At 40.9% G+C, this 23,791-nt stretch overlaps 3 protein-coding genes and 1 long non-coding RNA gene across 6 annotated transcripts in view; 1 reads left to right on the top strand and 3 right to left on the bottom strand.

Annotated features, from left to right (window-relative positions):
* LOC108425279 overlaps positions 1 to 4,462 on the top strand; it is a 5,321-nt gene extending 859 nt beyond the window's left edge. The window contains exon 2 of the long non-coding RNA XR_001857692.2: positions 3,543 to 4,462. This is a non-coding gene — a long non-coding RNA (uncharacterized LOC108425279). The remainder of the gene's footprint in view (positions 1 to 3,542) is intronic.
* hoxa3a (homeobox A3a) overlaps positions 1 to 22,696 on the bottom strand; it is a 30,194-nt gene extending 7,498 nt beyond the window's left edge. Inside the window, exons 1-2 of one of the 3 annotated variants that reach the window (XM_037535373.1) lie at positions 22,593 to 22,696; positions 16,865 to 16,957 (exon numbers count right to left, since the gene is read on the bottom strand). The gene's annotated coding sequence lies outside the window, so the exon portion shown is untranslated. Of the gene's footprint in view, positions 1 to 1,806; positions 2,054 to 12,072; positions 12,527 to 16,864; positions 16,958 to 22,592 lie in introns of those variants that run through there. The other 2 variants (XM_017693845.2, XM_017693844.2) reach the window with 2 other exon arrangements.
* On the bottom strand, positions 8,359 to 12,039 carry hoxa4a (homeobox A4a). Its single transcript, XM_017693847.2, has 2 exons — positions 9,756 to 12,039; positions 8,359 to 9,283 (listed from the first exon to the last, which is right to left on the bottom strand). Exons 1-2 carry the CDS (start codon positions 10,165 to 10,167, stop codon positions 8,955 to 8,957), a joined length of 741 nt encoding a protein of 246 aa, XP_017549336.2. The 5' UTR covers positions 10,168 to 12,039; the 3' UTR covers positions 8,359 to 8,954.
* hoxa5a (homeobox A5a) lies at positions 17,594 to 22,658 on the bottom strand. The gene is made up of 3 exons (XM_017693846.2): positions 22,593 to 22,658; positions 19,021 to 20,013; positions 17,594 to 18,658 (listed from the first exon to the last, which is right to left on the bottom strand). Exons 2-3 carry the CDS (start codon positions 19,586 to 19,588, stop codon positions 18,411 to 18,413), a joined length of 816 nt encoding a protein of 271 aa, XP_017549335.1. The 5' UTR covers positions 19,589 to 20,013; positions 22,593 to 22,658; the 3' UTR covers positions 17,594 to 18,410.
* Positions 22,697 to 23,791: the final 1,095 nt, after the last annotated feature.

The raw sequence follows: 23,791 nt of genomic DNA, 5'->3' as shown, positions 1-23,791 counted from the left end.
CATTTCCCATCGTACAGCTTCATCATTCATTAGAACTATAGTGTCACGACTATATTTTATTTGTATCGTAATGCTAACTTAGCGCGATGGCTATATATTGTGTATGGTGTAATAACTATATATTTACTTTCAGAACGCTCTGATAAATAAAATAAAAATATGGAAGTGCACTCTCACAGCAGAATAAATAAATAAAATAAAAAAAACAAACCCAGCTGAAAATGAACGAGCGCAAATAACCTAGTAATCGAGGAACTACAGCTTTTCTGACGTTTCATTATTACTATTATATTAATAACTACACGTAAATCTGTTAATCAAAAACCAATCTAATCTCAATCAATTTGAAAAAAAAAATCAATAACTGTACTACGCCCGTTCTGACCTTTCACAACAGTTTTTTTTTTACAAAAACTCGTGCAATTATTAAAATGAATGTTATCATTAGTTATTAGTTATTGCTAGTGATAACCAAGACTAGGAATATCTGGTAAAATGTCGTTTTGTGCGGAATGAAAAAGCTTTAACTCAATATGAAACGTCATGCAAACGTTAAGAAAGTCTATATTATCTATATTTCTATATCTATCTATACTATCTATATTTGAAATCGAGATAAATAAGCCAGTAGCAATTACATGGCACCAGCTCCACGTTCTTTCTTTCTTTCTTTCTTGCTTTCTTTCTTTCTTTATTTCTTTCTTTCTTTCTTTCTTTCTTTCTTTCTTTCTTTCTTTCTTTGAATTTTTTCTGTTTCCTTGCTAGTGAATTTGGATCGAATAGTCATTAGTTCGTGAGCAGCGGCCGCCCAAAGTCCCCCAGCCCATAAATCAAGGCTGGAGCGCCGTGACCTCGGCACAGTTGCGCGCTCCTGGATGATACTCCGTCTTGCATTATATCCTCGTTTCCCTTGCGAGCTCCCACATCAAACAACCCGCCGCTGCCTCCATGGAGTTTTATTCGCTGTCTTGTGATTTATTCTTCCGGGGAATAGCCCGTTTACACACCTCTCTACAAAGTAGCGATGTTTTATAAACCATAACCACGTCCTGCAGTCACAGAAAAGGAGTCATGGCGAATTGGCCAAAGATTGGGCAAATATTTATCGTATTCATCCTGAAATGGGCGATTTTAACCTTGCACATATTAGTATTGACAAAATATTTTGAAATACACACTAGTGTTAGTAGAATTACTGGAATTGGCTGTATCAGAACAGCCAAAATACTTTAATCACGAACAGCAATGCAGAACTACAATAGGGCATTTTATGTAATAATGTGTAATAGGTATAATAATATAAGTCAATACATTGAGAAGGAATAACGATACAAAACTTTATAATTGACTCATTTAGACTTTATTTACAGACGGGCTATAGGCCAAGATCTCGCCAGATAATATGCAATGTAAGACAAACGAAATAAAAACGGCAAAACAGAGGCCCCAAAAGTCCAGCCAGCTGGTTTCAGACAGAACATAGCAGCAAATGGGTTTGATTTCTACTTTGAGTCTTGATCAAGAAATATGACCACTAGCAGTTGCCCATGATGAATGACATGGAGTCTGGCTATACATGGCTCCTGACTGCTTTGTAAGTGTGCTTTATGTCTAACACTGATTGTTAAATATTTTTAATGCAATGAATTAAAGTCGATTACATGCTAATGTATTTGTAATAATTACTAACTTTATGGGTAATCCTGGGTTGTGTCGTGTTCTGCTCTGGGGCGAGACTATTCTGCCACTGACCTTTTCCTTGAGCTGCAATAACTCATGAGAGTAATGAACAATCAACGGAAATACCTCAAAATAAAATCCATCCTCCTCGTGCACGGGTCCCCTCGCTTTCTCCGTGAAGAAAAACACGCTCTTCCATGACAGTAGTGTAATATCATCCACAAAACGCTCCTCTCTCTCTTTCTTTCTCTCTCTTTTTCAGCACCCCTATCTGTCCATCCATCTATCTCTCACTTGCAGTATAGTTCACAATGGCCCGACCCCACTCTCGTGAAGTGGGCTCGCGCAGTCAGCACCATACCAGACCAAGGCTTGCTCACACGCAACCCCCCCACCGCCCTCCACCCCAGCCCCTTACCATTATTTCGCACACCATATTATGCGCCCTGTTCACGTGATCCACGTGATCCAGCTTAAAAACCTTTATTTGAATCTGTGAATCATTAATGGGGGCCGTCTGCCAGGCAGAAGGATCACTGAAGAGAAGATAAGGGGTGGGGGGGTAGCAAGGCGTACTAGTGGTCTCGTTACTTCAGCTCCAAAAACTTCTGTTTTATGTCTGAAGTGGTCTTCCTTTCTGGGGTTCTGAAGCTCGTCAAAGCTTTTTAGGACCTCGCATTAGATGAACGTTTATCAGGTGACTTGCTGGTAATGAGCTTGTGGTGATGGTGGTCGGCGTATGTGTGTAATGGACGGTTCACGGTGTGTGCACGCCTGGGGAGAGGGGGGGGGGGCTGTTAAAACTTGAAGAGTGTATGAATGGGTGCAAATGATTGGAGGGGCTGCAGCTTTTCTACGCGAGGAAATCCCTGTTTTATGGTTGGCATGCTGATCACTCAACATTGGCGTTTCTTCCCATTATCCGTAGGGCTAAGGGCTCCCAGCTTTTTTCAGAGCTAACCCCCACCGCTCCCCTACTTTAACAACGGAGCTCATATGCTCTCCCTGTATGATAGCAAAATAACTATCAAATGTAATTTGTGCAGCAGTAGGCGAGCAGTAGAGCACTCATGTGCGCAAGGTGGCCCTCTCCCGGTGGCCACGGTGCATCATTTTGTCACTTTACAAAAACGCATGGATAAAAGCTCAAACCTTATTGCGTTCAAAGCGCGCAGTGCCCAAGATTCCAGACAAGTTACCAAACAAGTCTGCGGCTGCGAACGTCAAGTCAGCAGTTGAACGCTACTGAAACGTACAAGCTGCGCGCCTTACGCAGGTCTGAGGTCATGTATGAACCTGAATTTCAGGCAATAATCTGACATAAATTATAATAAAAGGATCTGGGATGGGTTCGTCCATCTGCTGACATTTGGGAAACAAAATAAAATAAAATGGTAGCATTTAAATATGTGCGAGGAGCTGTCCGCACTATGAGATAGCAGCCTGGCACTTTTTGTCTCTAGTTTTCCGGCAACACAGTGTTTAAACCGCAGACGTGTCGAGCGGATGTGGCAGTCTTGAGGACAATTAATCAACTCAGTCGGGCATGAAGCCTCTCCCCATTCTCTGCGCTCACTTTGTCCCATAAAAATTTGTAACCAAAGGAGATACAAACTTACTCAAATGTAGTCGAAGTTTCGAAAAGTCGCCGTTATCTTATAAACTGTTTTGAAGGAAGTTTGGAGACAGCCCGAATTTGCCCACGACTTTGTGAAGATTGTATTAAGTTTTAATCCAGATCACATGTGATGAACTAAGTTACACTTCTCCAGAGACTGGGTTACGTATTTGAATGGTAAATGATTTTACAACTATGTTTAACATTTGAGTGCAAAGTTATGTCTTTTCTTTCTTTTGCGCAGACTCGCGTGCCTGCTTTCTGGAACTGGGAAGCTTGCTATGAGGCTACGAGACACGAAGAGAAGCCCCCTTCTCTCTGGCTTTGGCAAAAGGTCCCCAAATTTCCATTATCTTACCTGAACTTCATTTTCACTCTTCGCAACAACTTTACGTTAAAATGATGTGGCTGGGACTTTTAACAGAGTATACGAAGCCTCGTTTTGACATACAGAGCGCGGCTCCTCGATCAACAGATTGTTCCACATTAAGGGCTTATCAGACAGTTCGCTGGGCTGGATTTCTACTCCTGAAGTTCCATGGAGCTTCGCCAAGGAAAGGAGCGTATCTCTTCTGGATGTTGACATTTGGAGCTCTTACAGCAAGGCTAAGGTTACCACCACACTCATCCGAAGATAACTCTCCTCTCTGAGTTTACAGCCGCCAACATCAAGGCTAATAATAACAAAACGACACTCATCGCCCATGGAACCGCCTCGCGATGTTGCTTATTTTAAAGGTGGAACTGCGCTGATTTTGAAATCCAAACGCTCCAGACGCAAAATTGTCTTTGCGTTGAAAAAACAGTGAGATATTTTTAATCTCATGATGTTGCTTTAATGTGCTATTCAAGCTTTTCTTGCGTTAGTTATTATTATTATTATTATCATTATTATTATTATTGTTGTTCTTGTTGTCGTTGTTGTTTCAGTTTTTACGTCAATTTCTTTCACACTGAAGTATTGCCGTTGTTTGTAAGCTTAGTTAATATGTAACCAGTCAGCTGAGTGAGCGCTTTTATTTGCCGAGAGTCACTCAAAGCGAACACTGCAGTCATTCATACACCAAACGAAAAGGCTATTTTGTATTTCTGCTGCCGGAACAATGCTAATGTGTTTTGGGGAAAAGATGAAAAACCAATAAAGAGTAGCATCCATATGTAAAATGGACTATTTGCCTTTTTGTATGTGTAAAGCCTATGAGACATAGACAGCACGCGAAACACACGCAAAAATAAAAAGTTTATCACTGTGTGAAATTATCTTCCACTGGTGAACGTTGGAAAACTCGCGTTGTTTAGGTTTATTCGGAACCATTGAGAAATGTATAAAGCTCAAAAAGTGTATTACCATGCTTAAAGTCAACCGTCAATCCGCAGTACTAAATGGGCGTATAAGCTAATATTACTACTATTTTTCTGTTACTGTGGTTTTCATATACTTGGTTATCGCATAAGTTCTACAGAGCACCTATAATCCCACTTGACCTGTAGCCCTACTGTATTTGCATTGCAAAGCTCCACACACAGCAAAATTCTTGATAACTTCTCGACTTTCTTCAACTACATGCTAAAACAGATTGTTGGAGAACTCTGATTAAGCAATCAAAATAATAACACTCTCAAAAACGTCTCCAAGAAATCTCCCACTCCTCCTTCTCACTCTCCAACATTATGCTAACAGTGATGCAAAAGAGCGATATGATGAAGAACGAATGCTTTAAAAAAAGTATTTCAGCTGTTTAGGTCACTTACGTTGGACTGGCGCTACTTTGTAGATCAGTTGTGCGAGAAAGAAGACCTCGAGACAGGGGACTCGCTGGTCGCTGGATCGACGGTCGACGATAAAATGAGAATCATTCTCGAATTCCCGGTATCTATTTCAGACTTAGAGGTATGTATTATTAAATAAGGTCACGTGAGTCAATTAAAATTTAAGCACGGTAGATTGAGAGGCGGCCTCAGTCCGCGCACGTCTGGAAGTTTAAATTTCCTGTCTGACGAGATCTTCAACAAGGAAGTATCAGACAGCCTTGCAATGAAATATTTAATTCACTAAATGTTCTTTTTTTCGGTGTAATATGGCCCAATGAAAATCTGGCCTTCATTGTAAAAGTGAAAATTGCAATGGCACCGAGATCAGCCTGTTTTTACTACACATGACCCTTCTTTCTATTTGATCAAACACATTTAAATGAGTTTGGCGCACTTGAGTTAAAACTTGCTTTTTAGAGTTTATTTAACTTTGTGCAACAAAGTTCTGCTTACTAGAAAAACTGATTGCAGAATGTTGACTCATTTTTTTTTGTTGTTGACGTTACCTCAGATTTTTTACAGTGCAGCAAACTGCAGTCAGATGTATAGGTACATTTGATTCCCCTTCATGCTATGGCACTGTATTATTTTACTAAACCACTAATTAATCTTTTAGGAAACATATCTACGTCAACATATCCAGGCATGTAGGGAAATATAATTGCTGGTGTCTAAATGCTTTATGCACCTATAATGCCTTTGCATATGAGGGCTGAAAAAAAACTAATTAATAACTGTTTCCCTCAAATATTCACATTATTGGACTTTAAATATTTTATGCGTTCAGTTAACTCGACATAAGGCGATCAGATTATATACATTTTAAGTTAAACGAGAGGAAGTACTTTTGTAAGGGAGTAAGAAAACAGTTTATAAGTGTTGGTTTTACCATTGATTTTAGTCTGTATTGGTTAATGCATTTGAGACAAATTCGCTGAAGAATATGAAGCTACTTTCGCATTTCTGATTATCACCGCTGGTCCCTGATTTCGTCCTCTGTTTTGACTTATGGGTCATGGCAATGTATTTTCTGCAAGCTTATCCCTGATCATCTGCCTCTTCAGCGTATGTAGGGTATTCAAGCTCCACTACTGCCCCATGCGTCCAGGAAAAAAAAAAGTACCGTGCATGAAAGGGCCTTGGAGATGGTGAGGTCAGAGGTTAGGGGTCGTTCATAGTGCTGGGGTTTGATGATTGGACAGTTCCCTTGTGTCCTTTGCGTGAACTCAAAGCGATTGGAGCCCAGCAGGTACTGCCTGACACGGCACCATTTTTTTTATCAACTTCGAAGAAAAAGAGCTTTGGGGGTCTGCTGTTACAATAAACATTTCTATAAGAGTGCAGTTCAGAGTCAAAGCAAGGTCGCAACCAATAAGTGCAATCGATGAAAACTCCACTGGTAATGCTCATTAACATAACACAGCTAGAAAACACATTAGACTCCAGGCTAAACGTGTCTAACTTACTGCGCAGACGTACATGGACCATTTACGCGATTTAATACAAAGTAATATGATCCCTTAAAAAAAGAAATATATCTTTCAGCATCATTCCCTGATTCTCAGAGATTAACGAGCCACTTCACTAAGAGTGTGTGAACATATTCGCTACTAGTTTCACCTCGAAAGCATTTGATGGACAAGTCCCTGTCACATTTGGTCATATGGCGCATATGGTCACAGTTATAAGAATATGATTAGTTTAATATAAAATAGAATTCAGCTTTAAAACATTAAAACATAACGACATTGTTTAAAACTAATAACATCAATTACTTTGAAAATAAAGTGGCACGTAAGTGGACGTCAAGTCTAAAATGACTAAGTGTTTACATCAAGGAAAGAGGTTACAAATGCATGAACAAAGCTTACAAAATGAGGACCCCACGTCTGGATCACGCCTGAATCCTGAGATAACAAACATGATAACCACTGAACTGACAGTATTGCCTGTGGACTAGTCTATGCAATTGTTATGCATCATGTTTCCACAGAACAGTAACATATACCACTAAAACATGTCTTTTGACTGAAAATGAAATAGTTTTTAACAAATGTTGGGCGTTAAGGGCGCATGGTCATGTTAAATGCACCCATCAGGTCATCAAGAGGAGAGAAGGACATAGTCGATTAGGCTATTAAATGATGGCACAGGTTTCGGGATATCACGAGAAATCACAAAATTCAGTTTTCTTTTCATTACACGTTGGCCTATACTAATATTAAAATCACAGCACAGCTGAGGTACAATAATATAATTATTAGTGAAACAGGTTAAATGTTAAAGCTGGGCCTTTTGATTTTGAATGGTCAGTGAATGTATGTGTGTGTGTGTGTGTGTGTGTGTGTGTGTGTGTGTGTGTGTGTGTGTGTGTGTGTGTGCGTACATATATATATATAGATAGATAGATAGATAGATAGATAGATAGATAGATAGATAGATAGATAGATAGATAGGATATCAACGACTGCTGTCGAATGACGTTTTTGCTGAAGAAAAAAGAACCGTAAGTCAGAGTGACTGACTTTAAAGGCAGTAGTGTTTTTCACAGATTTCATCAAATATTTAATTCATGTAACATTTGTTTATTTACTTACACAATGAGATTATTTCGAATGTATATATGTGCCCATGATTTGAGAATTATGATTAGTTCTATATTTTAAGTGTTTTAAGCCTATTTCAATTGTGAACTGTCCGTATTTAGCAACGTCTGTAACTAGCCTTTTGTGCATTTTTGACATTTACATCTAAGTATTTATCACTACTATAATTATTTTGAAACTGAACTAAGTGGAATTGGCACGTACCTCCAACTACAATTCCATGGTAACCTGGGCGTAAGTCCGATCTGGCAAGTCAAACAGTGTTGATTTGTTTGGTTTGGAAACTAAATGTTCAAATTCCACTTTTAATAATTGTTCAGGGTTCTGTCATCCGTTCAAATAGGCACCATTATGTTTATTCACGGTGGTTCATGGCTGCTATTCAAACTGAACTGCGTTTACTTGGACCTCATTTTATATATATTATGTTGGCAAATCCACACTTCCATTCTGATGAAATTGTCTTTTGGCCTTTGTAACTAACAATTATGTGTTGATAGAGTGCAGCTCCTTAGACATTACTTGGACGAATGCGCATGAAGCGTAGTCAGCCTGTGCCTGTAGTTGAACTAAACTGGCCTTTCCTAAAATTATGACATGCCCAAGTCTTACCCATGGATTATACCTAAAAAAAACGACTGCTCACAATAAACGCATTTATTATTATCCACTGATACAATTACTTGCATATACTAAAACAGCATGACATATCCACCAATATACAGATAACTAAATACACGATTATTCACAGCTTGGATGACGTCATACAGAACACACTCAAATACTTGGGACTAAGACAAACAAAATTTAGGGTTCCTCATTTAAGGACGAGATTGTTCCTACATTTGTGCCTTCATGAGATTTGTACATGCTTCACTTGACCCATCTCCAAAAACGGGACTCCCACCCGAATGCAAGCTCCATGCTTACTATCCACAACAATAGTGCTTAACAGGGTTTCATTTCAACAGCAAACAGCCATACTTCGAGTTTAGTTGTGTTCTGTCATTGTTCCATGAAAAAGAAGAAAAAACACCTTCATCTAACCATGTTGGACGGGTGCATTTTCCAGCTCAGGTTGTTTGATTTCATGGGGTAAGTGAGGCGAGAAAGGAAGGTGAGTTGAGGCTGCCCCATCCATTTTGGAATAGAAAGTAACCCTGTGAAGCTCCGATCCGAATACTGCTCTGTTTTCTTCTGTCTTGCTCAGTTCTGCTGCTTCTGACGTTCCTCCATCACTATAGGCTAGATGAGCATGGCGTGGGAAGCAGTGTCTGCTGCTGCTGTTGGCTCGCGTCCGTTTTGACTTGGTGGTTGGGGGTCGAGGAGCTAGCAGAACGAACCTTCGTGTTGGGCAACTTGTGGTCTTTCTTCCATTTCATGCGACGGTTCTGGAACCATATCTTTACCTGTCGCTCTGATAGGCACATAGTATGTGCTATCTCCACCCGCCGACGCCGGGTCAGGTACCGGTTAAAGTGAAACTCCTTCTCAAGCTCCAGAGCTTGCTGGCGTGTGTAGGCGGTCCGAGACCTCTTGGGCACTCCTCCAGAATAGTTAGCGGTCACTAAACAAACAAACAAAAAGCAGGCAGGTGTTATCAATATTCACGGTCATCAATGACCATGAACTCCAATGAGTCACCAACAGTGTTGCAGGCTACAATAGACGACGTGGTGTTGGTTGCACCAAAAGGGCTACATGTTACTGACAGCGCGCCTCATTTTTAGACAGCCCTGATGTGTCTAATTCGGAGCTATTGTATGCGAGCCAACATGCCCAGAGCCAGGATAATTATTAACGAAAACACTGAATAAACGATGGGGACCCTTTGAGTTCGAAATAGAAGCAGATGGCTCGGCAGAAACAAAACAGACGATAAAATTTACGAGGGTTCCTAATTACCGAGACAGCGTCTCCGGGGTCGTAAATCGCCCAAACGAGGGACGAAAATGCTACTGAGCATGTTCACCTCAAGCGCTCCGATGCACGTTTTCCAAAGGGTTACCGGTGTTTTATCGAGCGTGACAAACACTTACCCGTATTAACGTGGACCTTCTTCATCCAGGGGTAGACCACTGGCTCCTTCCCCTTCGGTGGGGCAGGGAGAGCCTCTGTGGCGAGGCTGCAATCCTTGGTTGCAGTCGTTCCAGCGCAGCTCTCGGTGTTGAGGTGGGGCCCGTGATTTGGGGGAACGGACGGAGGTTGTACGTGATGTCGATCGTTGAAATCCACGAGACCATTGCTTGAGACGTTACCGTATTCATAGCTCGGGTCTTGGTAGTTTGACCGCGGATATGTTGCCTCCTCGTGATGGGGGAAACCCGAGTCTTTCGGTCGATCGTAGTAGTCAGAAGAGACGGGGATGTAGCCGTTCTGCTGGTACTCCTCGCACGGCGGGAAAGAGGGCTCGATGTAATTCGAATTGATCAAGTAGGAACTCATGGTCATTAATTTGTGAAGTGCAACAATTCTAATTTTTATCGCGCTGTCGTTTTCCTGATCTCTCCAAAACCCACCTACTCCCCCTGTCAAATGTACAAAGTTGGTTAGTCACGTGAGAAAAGAGACCAATCAGAATAGCCTTTGGGTGCCGTGTAAACAAGCACCAATAGCAGGCCAGACATGGGCACAACGAAAATTCGACCGGCCGACCATGCATCTGTTTTTCTTTTTAATTCCAAAAAGATATCTGGAAAATTCGACCACATTATCATCTGGTTTTATTCAGAGGATAGAACATCTTGTTTAAACAAAGAGGCGTAAGAGAAAAACGTAGCATCTGTTTGAAATGGCTCAAATAAGAGAAGGTGGCATCTGAATCCATATGCAGGGAACATACGCCGGACTGTTTGATGCAAACTACTTCAGATTTCTGTGTCAAAACGTACATCCAGTGCAACCAAAACTTTGATTCAATCAGTTTAAGCAGTATCACAGATCAAATTCAACAAGTCCACCAGCCGTCATGCGTAGGAAAATCATCCAGCCTGATTTTCATACACATCAATATCTGATAGCAAGCTATACAAAATGCATTGAAGGCCATGCTGCTACCTTCTCAGTTAACCCAATGAGCCTGTAAGTACATATTATCTCCAAGTGAGTTACACTCGTACGAAGTCCTCATATTAGGTCAGTTCATAAAGCTAACATGCACAAATTGTACAGAATAATCAGGTAGATTGTTCATCAGCAGCATGTTTGTTGAGAGCACAGGTCATAGAAACGGAAGCAGCAGTGTTCAGTGCAAGTGTGATTTCACTTACAGCAGCGCTTCCATCCTACGCACATCAGTCTTTTTTCTTTGGAGAAGAACATTTCTGTAATATCAGTGCCATCACATTGTCAAGATTTTAAAATCACCATCTGTGTGGGCTTCGCAAGCCTTTGTGAACCTCATCATCAGATACAGAACCGTTTCACACTACATACGTCATCATAACACAAAGTAGATGAAAACCAACAGTTTAACAGTTTACCTTCGCTTAAGGATTATGGCTGAAATGTTTTGAAGAATGAAGATAGGAATAAAGTGTACAACGTCATTTGTAACACGTTACTATCTTTCTCCTTTTCCTTCTGCTTTTAATGTTAATAATGGCAATATGATGATGTAAGCTTTTATTACCAGCTCCTCTGTTTTGTCCTCGGCAACATTACATGTGTTCTTTTCAGTTTGCCTCTAAACTCTCAGTTCCAAACGTTCTTTGGAAAGGCAGATGACAGTAAAGAGGCTCTGAATTCATTTTACATACATTAGCCAATAATCATTAGTAGAACAGCGCAGATGTAGCTTTGAACTGTTTCTGAAGTATGAATTTTTGTAAAGTGGGTAGGTTTTGGTCATCCGAACTGTTTACTTTGCTGTGCATTATTTCCTCCAAAGTATATATTCGAGTATAATGAAATAAGTCCAGTTGCTTGCTACAACATGAAGTATTTTCAGGTGGAATGCACGAGCCTTTTTTCTAACAATGTGCGGCCTCTGTGATACGCGGCTATAGACTGCAACGTATACACTTTTCAAATAGCAAATTTATTAGCCAAACGGGAAATATTGAAAAATCTCATTTATAGCCAAACAAATAATACCTAATACCCCACCAGCCTACATAAAAGCCTGCGCTGAATATATACCATGAATTAAAAGAAAGGCTCCTCGAGAAAAAGAAACAGCATTCTTATCACTAAACAGTTGGAATTCCATCTTTAGACTGTACAGACGGACAGTACTCCGCAACCCGATTATCCCATGCTCGAATAACAGGCCAGCTCTTGCATAGAGAGCCCTGTCAAGCATTTCTGACCTCATGTGCCACGGCGCCTGCCCAAAAACATTGAAATAATGCCTACCTCCTGCTCGCAACAGGTACCTCCGACACTCTTCCATTTTTTCCACAATGTACAGCTTATTTGAATGAGCACAATCCACAAACACGGGAAATCTTCCTGAGCTCTCAGCGCTGCTCATTTCTGAGCCCACTAAAGCCTGTGCGGCCCTACGGAGGGCGAAGTGTTAGACTCCGCTTCTCCTCTCGAATTAATCGCCGCACAGAGATAACTTTGCTCTGACCTCTGAGTGACTCAGTTTCCATTTCGCCTCTGATTAATCTTGCTCATTGACAGTCTTTGTTAAACAACAAGGCGTGCCCTCTGAAACGACGACATTTTCATATTTGTTAGACGCAGTGACCTGGCTTTCACCCCAGCCTTGGACTTAGCTTCTCCCGTTGGGTGAGGACCCAGGGGAGCTATAAGGGGGGCTCGTGGAGGTCACCACTCAACAGCATCCCAAAAATAAGAAGAAAGCATCAGCAAAAAAATTGAGCCGAAAGGACGCAGGCCTACGATTTGTATTCTGTAGGCTTCATCCTGTGGACAGCTGTAACAGTGCCTGAATTTCCCAACACGGTTAAGGAGTGTAAAGTGATTATTATTATTATTATTACTATTATTATTGTTATTATTATTATTATTATTATTATTATTATTATTATTAAGAATGCTTTTGGGCATTCTTAATAAAAATACGCTCGTAAATACAACCTGCAGTTCTATGATCTTACATTCTCGCGAAAGTCTATAAAGGCGAGTTATGACCTTCTGTAAAATCCCTGTAGATTATTTGCTCGAAGCTGTGCTGAGCGTCATTTCGTAAAATCCGCTATCATGCCAGTAGAATAAAGTCCCATTTCAACCTACTGGCTATTAGCTGTGAGAAACGTCCAGGCTATAGACAAATGTTTTCCTCTTCACCTCCTCAACTTTGAGGAATCTTTTGCGGATCCAGATTTTCCTTCCTCTTTCCTCATGATTGGCTGCATAACTTGCATGTTAGTTTCCGAAAAATTCATAGTACTTACCAAATAATGAGTCGTAATATTACTAGCTGAAATAGAGGTTAAGGGGTCAACATCACCTTAAAATAAATAATTTCTAGAACAATCTCATCAGTCTGCAGAAAGTACTGAAACCACCGGCTTTCAAAAAAATCCAAGACGTTTCCTCAAAGCGTGCAAGAACAATCACGAAAATGCAGCGAAGTGATTTCCCACACTTGCTTTTCTTATAGCAGTTCTTAAAATAAGCACTGAGCCAACGTGTGGAAGAATATGGCGACTTTCTTATATGACTCGCTTTTCGTCTTTTCAGAGTTTAGTTCATTTAGCAAATGAAAATTAGTTCCAAACAGCACGACTTAGATAAGGCAGATCAGTCCACGCAGTGTTTAGAAATGGGATTTAATCAGTATCAGTTTAGTTACTGAAATACTAACCAACAGGAATAAACGCTAGGCTCTTTTAAAGGACACTACATTTTTAAACAAGTAATTTTGCTTATAATTATATGGCAAATTCGTAGAAAATAATACTCACAAGAATGTACATTCTCAGGTCTGTTTAAAAATGTATTTCAAGCCATTTCCATTCCCGAGAAGCGTAGATCTAAATGTACCAGTTTAAACACAGCGTACATAGACTGAGTGCAGGGTTGACCAAACTACAAACTGACAACCATCTCTTATCTACCTAATTTTTTATTGTTTGCCTTATTATTTAAAATATTCTCTAAATATACTCTTTAAAGACCATTTGTGCGTAGACATAGCACAGTGGTGAAATCATATGAGTCTCCTGGGAATGAAATTATAAATTGCTTTCCTATAAATGTAAAAAATTACGTTCTGCAAAGGAAAGAAATGAAAAGTCAATTTCATTAAATTGTCATATTTGCTTTTATTAGCAAGGCTTAAAATAACAATGTGTCACACCCACAGCTATTTAAAAATGCATTTCAATTGCACATCTTGGCAAAGCTCCAAAGGAAAAATTGTTTATAGTATAGAATATAATCCGAAAAAAACGAATGAAGATACAACCTTCGATGCAAAAAGTAAAATCCTGTAGCCTCAATGTTATATAGCATGGTTAATCTGAGCTGCCAATGAAGCAACGATAAGAGAAAGTCATTTTTTCCTGACCATTTTGGTGAGTTTTCGTGATATCTGGTTAGATATGAGATAAATGACTGGACTAGCCTTTAAAAGTAATATTAATTCGTCCACGGTCTTACCGGTGGCATCCTTTGCCTTTTTCATCCATTTGGCGAACAGAAACTGAGGAATGCTCTACCCTGCCATAATATATGAGATTGGAGAATTTCGATAAGACGAAAACCTTTAAGATTAGCCGGAGACAAAGCCTGTCCGTTTCATTGGGACAGCGAGGGGAGTATCAATCGTAAAATGCAAATTTTGCCCGGGTCTTCTGCTCATCAAATCCAATGTATTCAAAGAAAATTCACCAATCAAGTCCTCTAATAAAACCCCCGACACTTAATCTTAGCTGGGCAGGCGGAGGAGGTAGTCTCTGGAGGTTGCTAACCCAGGGTCACTCAGCTCGCAGAGTTCACCGCGAGGTTAGCCCCGAACTCGCGGGATTCACAGCTATTCCATCTTTTGTGCCATTATAACGCTGGCACCGCGCTCCACCAGAACAGATGACGGCGACGTGTTCTGCGGTAAACTTTTGACCCCAGCCCCCCTTCCACACCAACTCCCACCTTTTACCATCGCTCCCTGCTCTCTTTCTCTCTCATAAATATACCAGGATAGACAACAAACAACCGTTCTACAACTCTTTTACATCACATTTTCCTCATTTACTCACGTTCTCATACCCCAAGGTCTCGCGCAAATTGACCTAAGTAAACATGATAGGAGAGAAAACTGTCCCCTCTTTAAAACTCGTGTTGCTTCTTTCCTCTTGTTTGTAATACAGTGTTAGCTCTCCCATGCTGGTGAGCATCCTCGTTATTAATAGATACGTAATCATTCTCTCTCTTTATCTGTTTCACCCTCGTTGGGCGCAGGGGCGCGCAGCGCGGGTGACAGTGAACTTGGCCAAAAGCGAGCTCTGCTGGTGGTTCACTGCGTGTGCACATTCATCTTCCTGCCGCCAGTGACCTCGTGGTGAACCAAGAACGAGGACATTTTTCTCCAGTCTCTCTTCTGTCTCATTCTCTGCCTCATTCTCTCTCTCTCTCTCTCTCTCTCTCTCTCTGTCTTTCTCTCTCTCTCTCTCTCTCTCTCTCTCTCTCTCTCTCTCTCTCTCTCTCTCTCTCCCCTCGCCCCCACTTCTCTAACCATTTTCTAATAACGGAGAACCTCAAGAGGATTCCGTGGCAAAGTAGACCTAATTGTTCCGTGCTCGACAATAGCATGTTGTAGTGCCTTTAATGAATGGCTATGACACATTTGGAAAACTTCGCTGGTGAAGATTATTGATGAGAGGGGCTGCCGAAAGATGTTGATAAACTTAACCTTTCCATGACTCTCTGAAAGGGCTGGTTAATTGTTTTCTGCTTCATTTAGGAGCCCATATCTCACCTGCACTGCAGCTGACTGAAGTGAAAAAATCTGAAATTTAGACTGCAGCTTTAAACTGCATACATACAATACATACTTTTAATGTATGTAATGTAATCGGATACTCATTTTAAAATCAGGGCAATGTAACATCTTCCAGGCAAAAGGACTACAAGTACACAAGTAGTGTAGCAATTGTACCTAAAGACAACCCAGAAACACAATGGCAGGTATTTGCAGAAGTCTGTTCACACCCAAAATGCTGCTGCATCAAAATAGGAACCCAAAAACCATGACAGGTATTTGAGATTTTAAAGAGTTTGAAATATCACAAAAAAGCAAAAAATGAACACTGAGCTCGAAAGCAAAAATGAACATTTTCACAGCTTGAATTGTTTTTAAGGGCACACTGAACATCTAGGATTCAATTAAGTGACAGATTTGTTTTACATTCAATATGAAACCTCGGATTTCAAACTTTGACCAGCAGGGCTACATAGCATCCAAAAACCACCCATGTGCCTGTATTTATTAGAGTAAAAAATGTATCTGAGGTTTGTGTGACCTTCTACACTTCACACTTTAGGCGAAGCTCCAAATAAGGGCTCTGCGTACTGCACCTCTCATCGAAGAATTAATTCACATTGAAGCAGGTGAAGAAAATAAGGAGCAGAATTTACTCCATGTGTTTGTACACACTGTCCTTGACCGTGCTGCCCAAACCCTTAAGAACTGCCTGGGGGAACTTCTTGTGTTTATGAAACCACCACAACAACATCCGTGCACTGAATATATAGGGGAAAGTTTGCTAAGGCTCTACCTATTGGAAAATTGTTCTTAACTATTTTGCCTGGATTGAGAGCCTAGAAAACACATTTACCCAAGGACAGAGGCAGTTACAGTTAGCTAGCAAGTTCTCTTAACCGCTCATCTGCTCGCTATTCAGTCCTTCACTTTGCATATCGATTTTAGCCATTCAGAAGAACTACATGCACCCAAGCCTCCTTCAGTCTTGCACATTTCAAAATGAGTGGAATTAAAAATGATGTGATAGACGAACCACGATGGCTTCCACGAATAACTTTTTAACTGATGCTTCTCATAAGTTTGTCAATCAGATACACAGATTTTTCAAAACTTAAAAAAATCAACAACATTTAAATGTAATGGTCCACTTTATGATTTCTTTTCTTTGAAACGTTCATCAGAGACTAGAGCAATTTTACGTTAGGTCTAAGTGAACAGGAGCAATGAACAAAAACTAAAAGTTAAACTTACCACCAGAGAAAACCCAGTCTTCAGGTTTCCAGTCCATGGCGAGCCTGTACGTGACTGGCAGCGGCGACAACGTTCAAGGAACACCTCTATCGTCTACAAAAAGAGCCAAAAGAAGCTCCGCGTCAGTGCGATTAGATGTTATATGCGATATACTGTCGACTCCCCAAAACCATAAAACCACTTTAATGGCCACCACGTGACTGTTTTATGGGCAGTGAGCCTATCTGTCCGTGTGCCCTGGATGATTTTTACGACCTAATTCATAGACCAAACCCTCTTATTCATTCCTCGCACCAGTGTCATGAAGGCAGAAACTGCGCAAGGCCTAATAAAGTTCGTAGGAAAAAAAGATGAGCAGCTTTGCCGTGAAACGATCCACTGTTGATATCAAGGGGATCGCGGAGCTCTACTACCTGTTGAGTTTTTACACAACTTTTGTAAATCATTCAGTATGTATATTTAGACCACCTCAGCTCAGAGTCGAGGTCGCCTACTTTTTATTACTATTTTAATTCATTGCGACCGTTAAAATGCACCATTTAGCTGACTATTTAAAATAGCCCCTGAAAAACTGTATTTTCGCTTTGATAAGTGTTTTATTTCACGTTGTGTGCAAATATAAATATTTAGTCAACAAATAAACAAATACAAGCAAAACAATTTGACAAAATACAAATCAATTATAGATTAAACAGTCCAAATAGAATAAAATCTGACACAGCAATGAAATGAGTTAGAGTAAAAATTTTATTGACTCAGCCATAAACCATAATTACCAGTGACATTATTATATTAGTTGAATTTCCAGTTAACGTTCAATATTTATCAAAAAAAAAAACTTTACGAGATGCCAAAATGACAATAATTCAATTTTGCAAGTATTTGTCAAATACAAACTCATGTTGAAAATCATGTCCAAGTAGTTGTTTTTTACGGTACAACGTGCAAAAGTAAGAATAAAATGCACATACATGAGAACAAATCTGGACATGTCATCACAACACACAGTGGTGAAAATACATTACGGCCACAAACAGGTAGCCTACTACCTCAGCATAACCACAAAACCTGAAATTAGAGATGAAGAAAATAAATACATCCATATTCAATACATATTTACACATCCGAGAAGGCCAAGACAACGCGATAAGTTCGTCGATTCTTTTATAAGAGTCTTTTCAGAGTGCAACATAAGCCAACCTTTAGTGTTTACGAAAAGCGTTTGGCGGACACTTCAAGCACTTACATTTTTCTTCAGAACTGGACATAAGTTAGAAGTTAATTTAGACTTTCATGTGGATGTGCTAATTCTACATACGAGTTTACAATGCAGCAGTCTATACTCACACAAGCAGTTTTACTTGACAGTCCAAAGGAAATGGTTTGGTTTTCAGGCCAAGGGTAGAACGCAGGGGCGTTCACGGTGTGGGAAGTCTCTCGATAAAGGGGGAACAGATGACATCCCTTCATACCCCCTTACAAGCCTTATTTACACGTTTAGCACACGACTACATATGATAACACACACACATTAACATGTACACGCTCAGGGCCTGTAAACACCCCCTGCAGCCGCCAGGCTCATGCTCTTCAGCTTGTTGTCCTTTTTCCATTTCATCCTCCGGTTCTGAAACCAAATTTTGATCTGTCGTTCTGAGAGGCAGAGCGCGTGCGCGATTTCTATCCGCCGGCGTCGGGTCAGGTAGCGGTTGAAGTGGAACTCCTTCTCCAGCTCCAGGGTCTGGTAGCGCGTGTAGGCTGTCCTCGCCCTCTTTCCCTCAGGCCCAGCCAAGTCTGTAAATATCCACAATTTGAAAGTCACAACCAATTTAAACCAAAGTGCAGTTTTTAGAATGAAACGGTGCTTAAAATTGGATCCACTTTCACGAAACACACACCTGGACATGCAAATCTCCACCGACACACCTGAGCTCACTAAACAAACATTTCAAACTGCTGCACTTAAAGGTCATGCGTGCAATCTGACTCTGCTGGACTGAACCAGAGCCCACATTTATGTAGGGAGAAAGTTTGGGAATCATGTGCGAAAGAAATTGCTAATGTAAAAGTCATTACAAAGATAAATTTGAGGAAAAAAACTATTTGATCTAATGGAATAATAATAATAATTAAAGCGTATTTATTTCTTTATTTACCGTGACTTAGATGAAGTTTTCGCATCCAAGGGTATATCTGTGGCTGGGATGTGTCGGACACACTCTGAGTAGTCGTCTGCGCACTTCCCGTCGGCTTCTCTTCCTCCATGCTGTTGCACGTTTTGGGTACGTCCTCACAGCCCAGCACCGCGCCAGCGCCGTTGGACGTGGAGCAAGTAGAATTCGGCATGGAGTTTTTCAAGGCGCGGTGCGCGGGCTCGCTAGCGGGAGAACTGTCGACCGAAGAGCAAGCGAGCGGGTCAGGGGGAGGTGACTGGGGAGCAGCGCTGCTCGCTGTGATCGGTTGACTGTACCGGGCATCGACAGACGTCGCCGTTGAGCTCTGACTGTAGCTCTGAGCCCGTTCACCGGAGGAGACGAAGTGCTCTGTCGTGGAGCGGCCGGTGCTGAGATCCATGCCATTGTATCCGTAGCCATACCTGCTGGAATGCATGCCCGTAGAGTCCCGGTATTGGTCGCTGGAGCCGTGATCTCCATAGTTATGTAACGGATAGTCCGCGCCATTTGGGTAGCGACCGCAGAATGAGTTCACAAAATAAGAGCTCATTGGTTGACAGTGATTACCTGATAATTGCTTAGCCAGTATTATTACTACCGTGGAGAGAACAATGCCGTGTGTGCTTGATTTGTGTCTCTTGATGGTTTTGCGCGTCTATTGCGCCCTTGCACAATTTATGATGAATTATGGAAATGACTGAGACACAGACTTCATGCTCTCTTACGTAGGCGTCCAAATATGGGGTACGGCTTGGAGTCACGTGTTTTTTGTTGACCAGTCGTAAATTCTGTGCAATGACCTCCAGCGGTAAACTCACGCGCAAGCAGGAAATCTGGGTGGAATTGGTGGAGGGCGGGAGCGCGCACAAGTGTTCCAGAGCACAGGCAGCGGTTGCCGTCAGTTTAGAATTGTAGTGGTGCGCCACCCTTTGGTCGAAGCGGAGAATTTCCCACAGCGCCCGTCCCAAGGCAAGGCTGCGACAGGGTCATGCGGAGGTTAACGACTTTGCAGTGGAAAAAATATTGCTGCTGAAACAATACACAATGCCGTGACCTCTCCGTAAAAGCCGAGAACGGAGAGCATATTCGATGGACACGAATCAGATCCAAACACTAAAATCCAGCATCAACTACTGAAAAAGCAAATTGAAATAAATATAAATAAGACAACGCAGTTTTCTTCAAGCTAAAAAATGCGCATTTAATCCAAAATTGCCGTGCTAAGGTGAAGCATTGTATAAAATAATGCAGTTTATTTGATTCACCGCAAACTGTTTAACCATATACGATGCGCGCCAGCAGTTGTTGGGTAGCTCTGTCTGCTGACAAAGGCACTATATTGTCAGTCAATGGCGATGTGTGATAGGTGTTATGCCTTCATCTTTCTTTTTAGGGGTTTTTAGGAGACATGAAAACAGAAGGAAAACGGACGCAACGTAATGAAATCAAAACACCTCCCTTCAAATCTCTGATACAGCCCTCTGATCGAGGACGACAGAAAATCGATTGAATAAACGTGTTATACTACAGATTGGGCTGGAGGTAATGGGTTTCTTTTAAATCAGTGGAATTTACTACAGTACGGATATTCATCCTTCAAGAGCTCCCCTTTTGCTGTAGACCAGACATGTCTCTTTAGAATTCAAGTCATTTATACTATCTCAAAGAAAAAGTGTAAAAATTGAATTTTTAACGCTATTATTTAATTCCGTTTGTCTCCTTCTGTGAAATCACCGATAAGAATTAGTTACAACATCAGGGCGCAGGATCCATGTTCTCCAGTGCAATGGCAAGTTGGTGGCCAGCTTCACCTCATCGTGAGCAAAACTGGCTAAATAAGCAGCCAAACTCTGTGCAGATGTCTGGAAATGACGCACACCACAGTTGAATGCAATCTAACATCGACTGTCACATTGAAATCGCTCAAAATATATATAGTCATCACTGGCATGTGAAAACGTCGATGGGTGTATAAAAGCCGTTAAATTAAGGCCTTCGGCGACGTGTTTGACGTGTTTAACGCTGCGGATGATAGTTTTAGAGCGGCAGGTCTGATTTTCCTGCTCATCTAATCAAACAGCACAGTCTCAAAGAGGAAGCCGTAGGATTACAAAATTAAATTCTAATATGATATACCCACTGTGTATCACACAGGTTGTTAACTAAAAATAAATAAATTGTAGTCTCTTCAAATAGAAATAATATAATATAAAATAATAATAATAGTAATAATAATAATAATAATAATAATAATAATAATAATAATAATAATAATAATAATAATAATAATAGAAATGCTTAGATAGACTGAACATGTTTTAAAATGCTTTAAATGGATTAAAACAGAGGGTAAAGTTTATTTTGATGGTGTTCACGTTTCACTTTCACGTTTTTTCTTGCAATGTACATAAACAGAAGCACTTAAGGATAGCAGGATAGCATGACGACCACGACGACGACGACAATGATGATGACAGTGATGCCTGCGAAAGACAAGACTTTTTTGTCCAGAAGTGGCACGTATAAAGTAAAAAAACCCAAGCAATGAAGGACTAGACAGACATTTTTTGATTTACACAAACACATTGATTTACAGCAATACAGAACAGCCTTTGTGAATCTCTCTAAATATATGACTAAAGAGTACAAATACTTAGCGTTAAACTAACCATCACAGCCATTGTAGAATTTGTTAGAATATTTATGATGTTGACTTTATCCTGATGTAATAAAAGTCACCTCGTCGTCACACTCATGGCGAGGTAACTGCATTAAAACCTATTCAAATGCCAGAGAAGCCTGAGACGTTTTAGTGCACAAGAACAGCAAAACAACATATGCAGCCAAGCGTGGACTGAAGTGTTCTCAAGAAGAATCAAATCATTTCTATTCTTATAAAGGAAACAGCACCGAGTAGTGTTCACAAAACTTCTCAAAATAGGGCAGCAGATCCAGGAACAGATTTGCTACACTCCCTACACACCCATCATTGTGTGGTCAGAAAACATTAGCCCAGAAACAGCACGCATAAGCCGAGATGCTTTGTGAATGCCACCCCAGATATCTTAGCTAGTCTGCATGTAATGTAGGTCTTTAAGGTCAATCATGACATTAAGTCTGACATGAAACCTGGAACCTATGCCACTCTGAACCGTGCATTATGTCACAGCGCCACCAGATGGCGGGTTTAAGATCTACCTCTGCGACAGAGGCCTAAACATATTCTATGGGGTCTGCGCATCACTGTTGTCAGCATTACATCCACAGTAATTACCAAACCCTCTCAGTTTTCATGATTTCCTGATTGAATAAATCCATCTTGAAGCCAACCGAGGTGGCTTAGCTTCACAATACTGTCTTCAGCATACTAACTGAACAACACCAATAAAGTACATGCAATTTTAAGTTTGCTCACTGGAAAAGTAATTCCTCAATATAAACAGAAATAATAATAATAATAATAATCACAAGCATGATCATAATCATAATCATAATCATAATACATCATATAGGCATAGATCATATTTCTTGGTGAACTACACCGTGATTCCTACCGTTTACGGTGGTCGTGGATCCATGTCAGTAGTAAAAGCAAGTACAAGCAGGGACGTGGGGAACATCTGACAGCTGTCCAGCTCAAAGTTCACTTCGTCCATCGTGTGAGAAAAGATACCAGCGATGCCCAAACGTCCTTCACTCCGCAGCCCCCTCACCAAAAAGTCTAAACAAAAGCTCTACGCGAAAGAAAACTGCAAAAAAAAAAAAACAGAATAACAATGAATGCTGCTGGTGAAACCACAGCGAGGCTGGGCGAGCAGCGGGAGAAGAATGCAGCCCTATTCTGGGGAAAGGAAGCATGCACATAAAAAGTTCATGTTCGTGGGACCTCAAGCTCATGTGATCACCGCTCGCCAATGGGAGCTCGCGGAGCCTCGTAAAGTTGTTCAGCAGAGTAGTAAATTTTGATAAACAACAACAGATTTATAGTCGCGTCCTGGCTTAGAAGGAGAAGGAGGGGCTGAAAAAGCAGGGATGTTTTCAAGGCGCCATTTTACATAGAGGAGGAGCTCGCAGCAAACGCCGGATTGCTATAAGCCTGAACGCCAGTCTAATCAACCACGAATATGCAAAACTCCGCGGTCCTGATTATCGCGAGCCACTGAACCAGCGCGACGTAACGTGTGAGGGATTTCAAACAGTGATTGATCTGCACTGAATGAAATGGTGCATTGAAGTTACGTCGTTCAGATGTGTCAGTCAGTTACACACGAATAGCATTTTACATCAACACGATTCTTAGTAAGTAAGTAAACTTAAATCCAGCAATTGAGCTGATGCAACATGTTGTATTCACGTGAGACCGATTGACCAATTCCATAATGTACAGTATATATCCCATCAATACAATACAGTGCTTTAAACATGCTTACTTAAAATGAGAGAAATCCAATATCAGCAGTAAATATACAGTGTGCAGCCTATTAGTGTATGTGTGTGTGTGTGTGTGTGTGTGTGTGTGTGTGTGTGTGTGTGTGTGTGTGTGTGTGTGTGTGTGTGTGTGTGTTTGGGTTGGAGGAACCAACTGATTTGTTTTGTAATTAAATATTTTTTAAACTAAATATTTAATTACAAATGGGGAATTGTTGCTTACTATCCTGTGTGCAATGTGAAATGAAAATCCTTCACAGATGTCGGTCAAAAGTAGGCCTGCAGCTCTCAGATCTTGGCTGTGGGAAAACTGATCCCTTTTGAA

The sequence above is a fragment of the Pygocentrus nattereri genome, chromosome 27, assembly GCF_015220715.1.
Source record: "Pygocentrus nattereri isolate fPygNat1 chromosome 27, fPygNat1.pri, whole genome shotgun sequence".
Lineage (NCBI taxonomy): Eukaryota > Metazoa > Chordata > Actinopteri > Characiformes > Serrasalmidae > Pygocentrus > Pygocentrus nattereri.
Note: the sequence above shows the minus strand (reverse complement) of the source record. Positions and strands in the feature narration are given on the sequence as shown.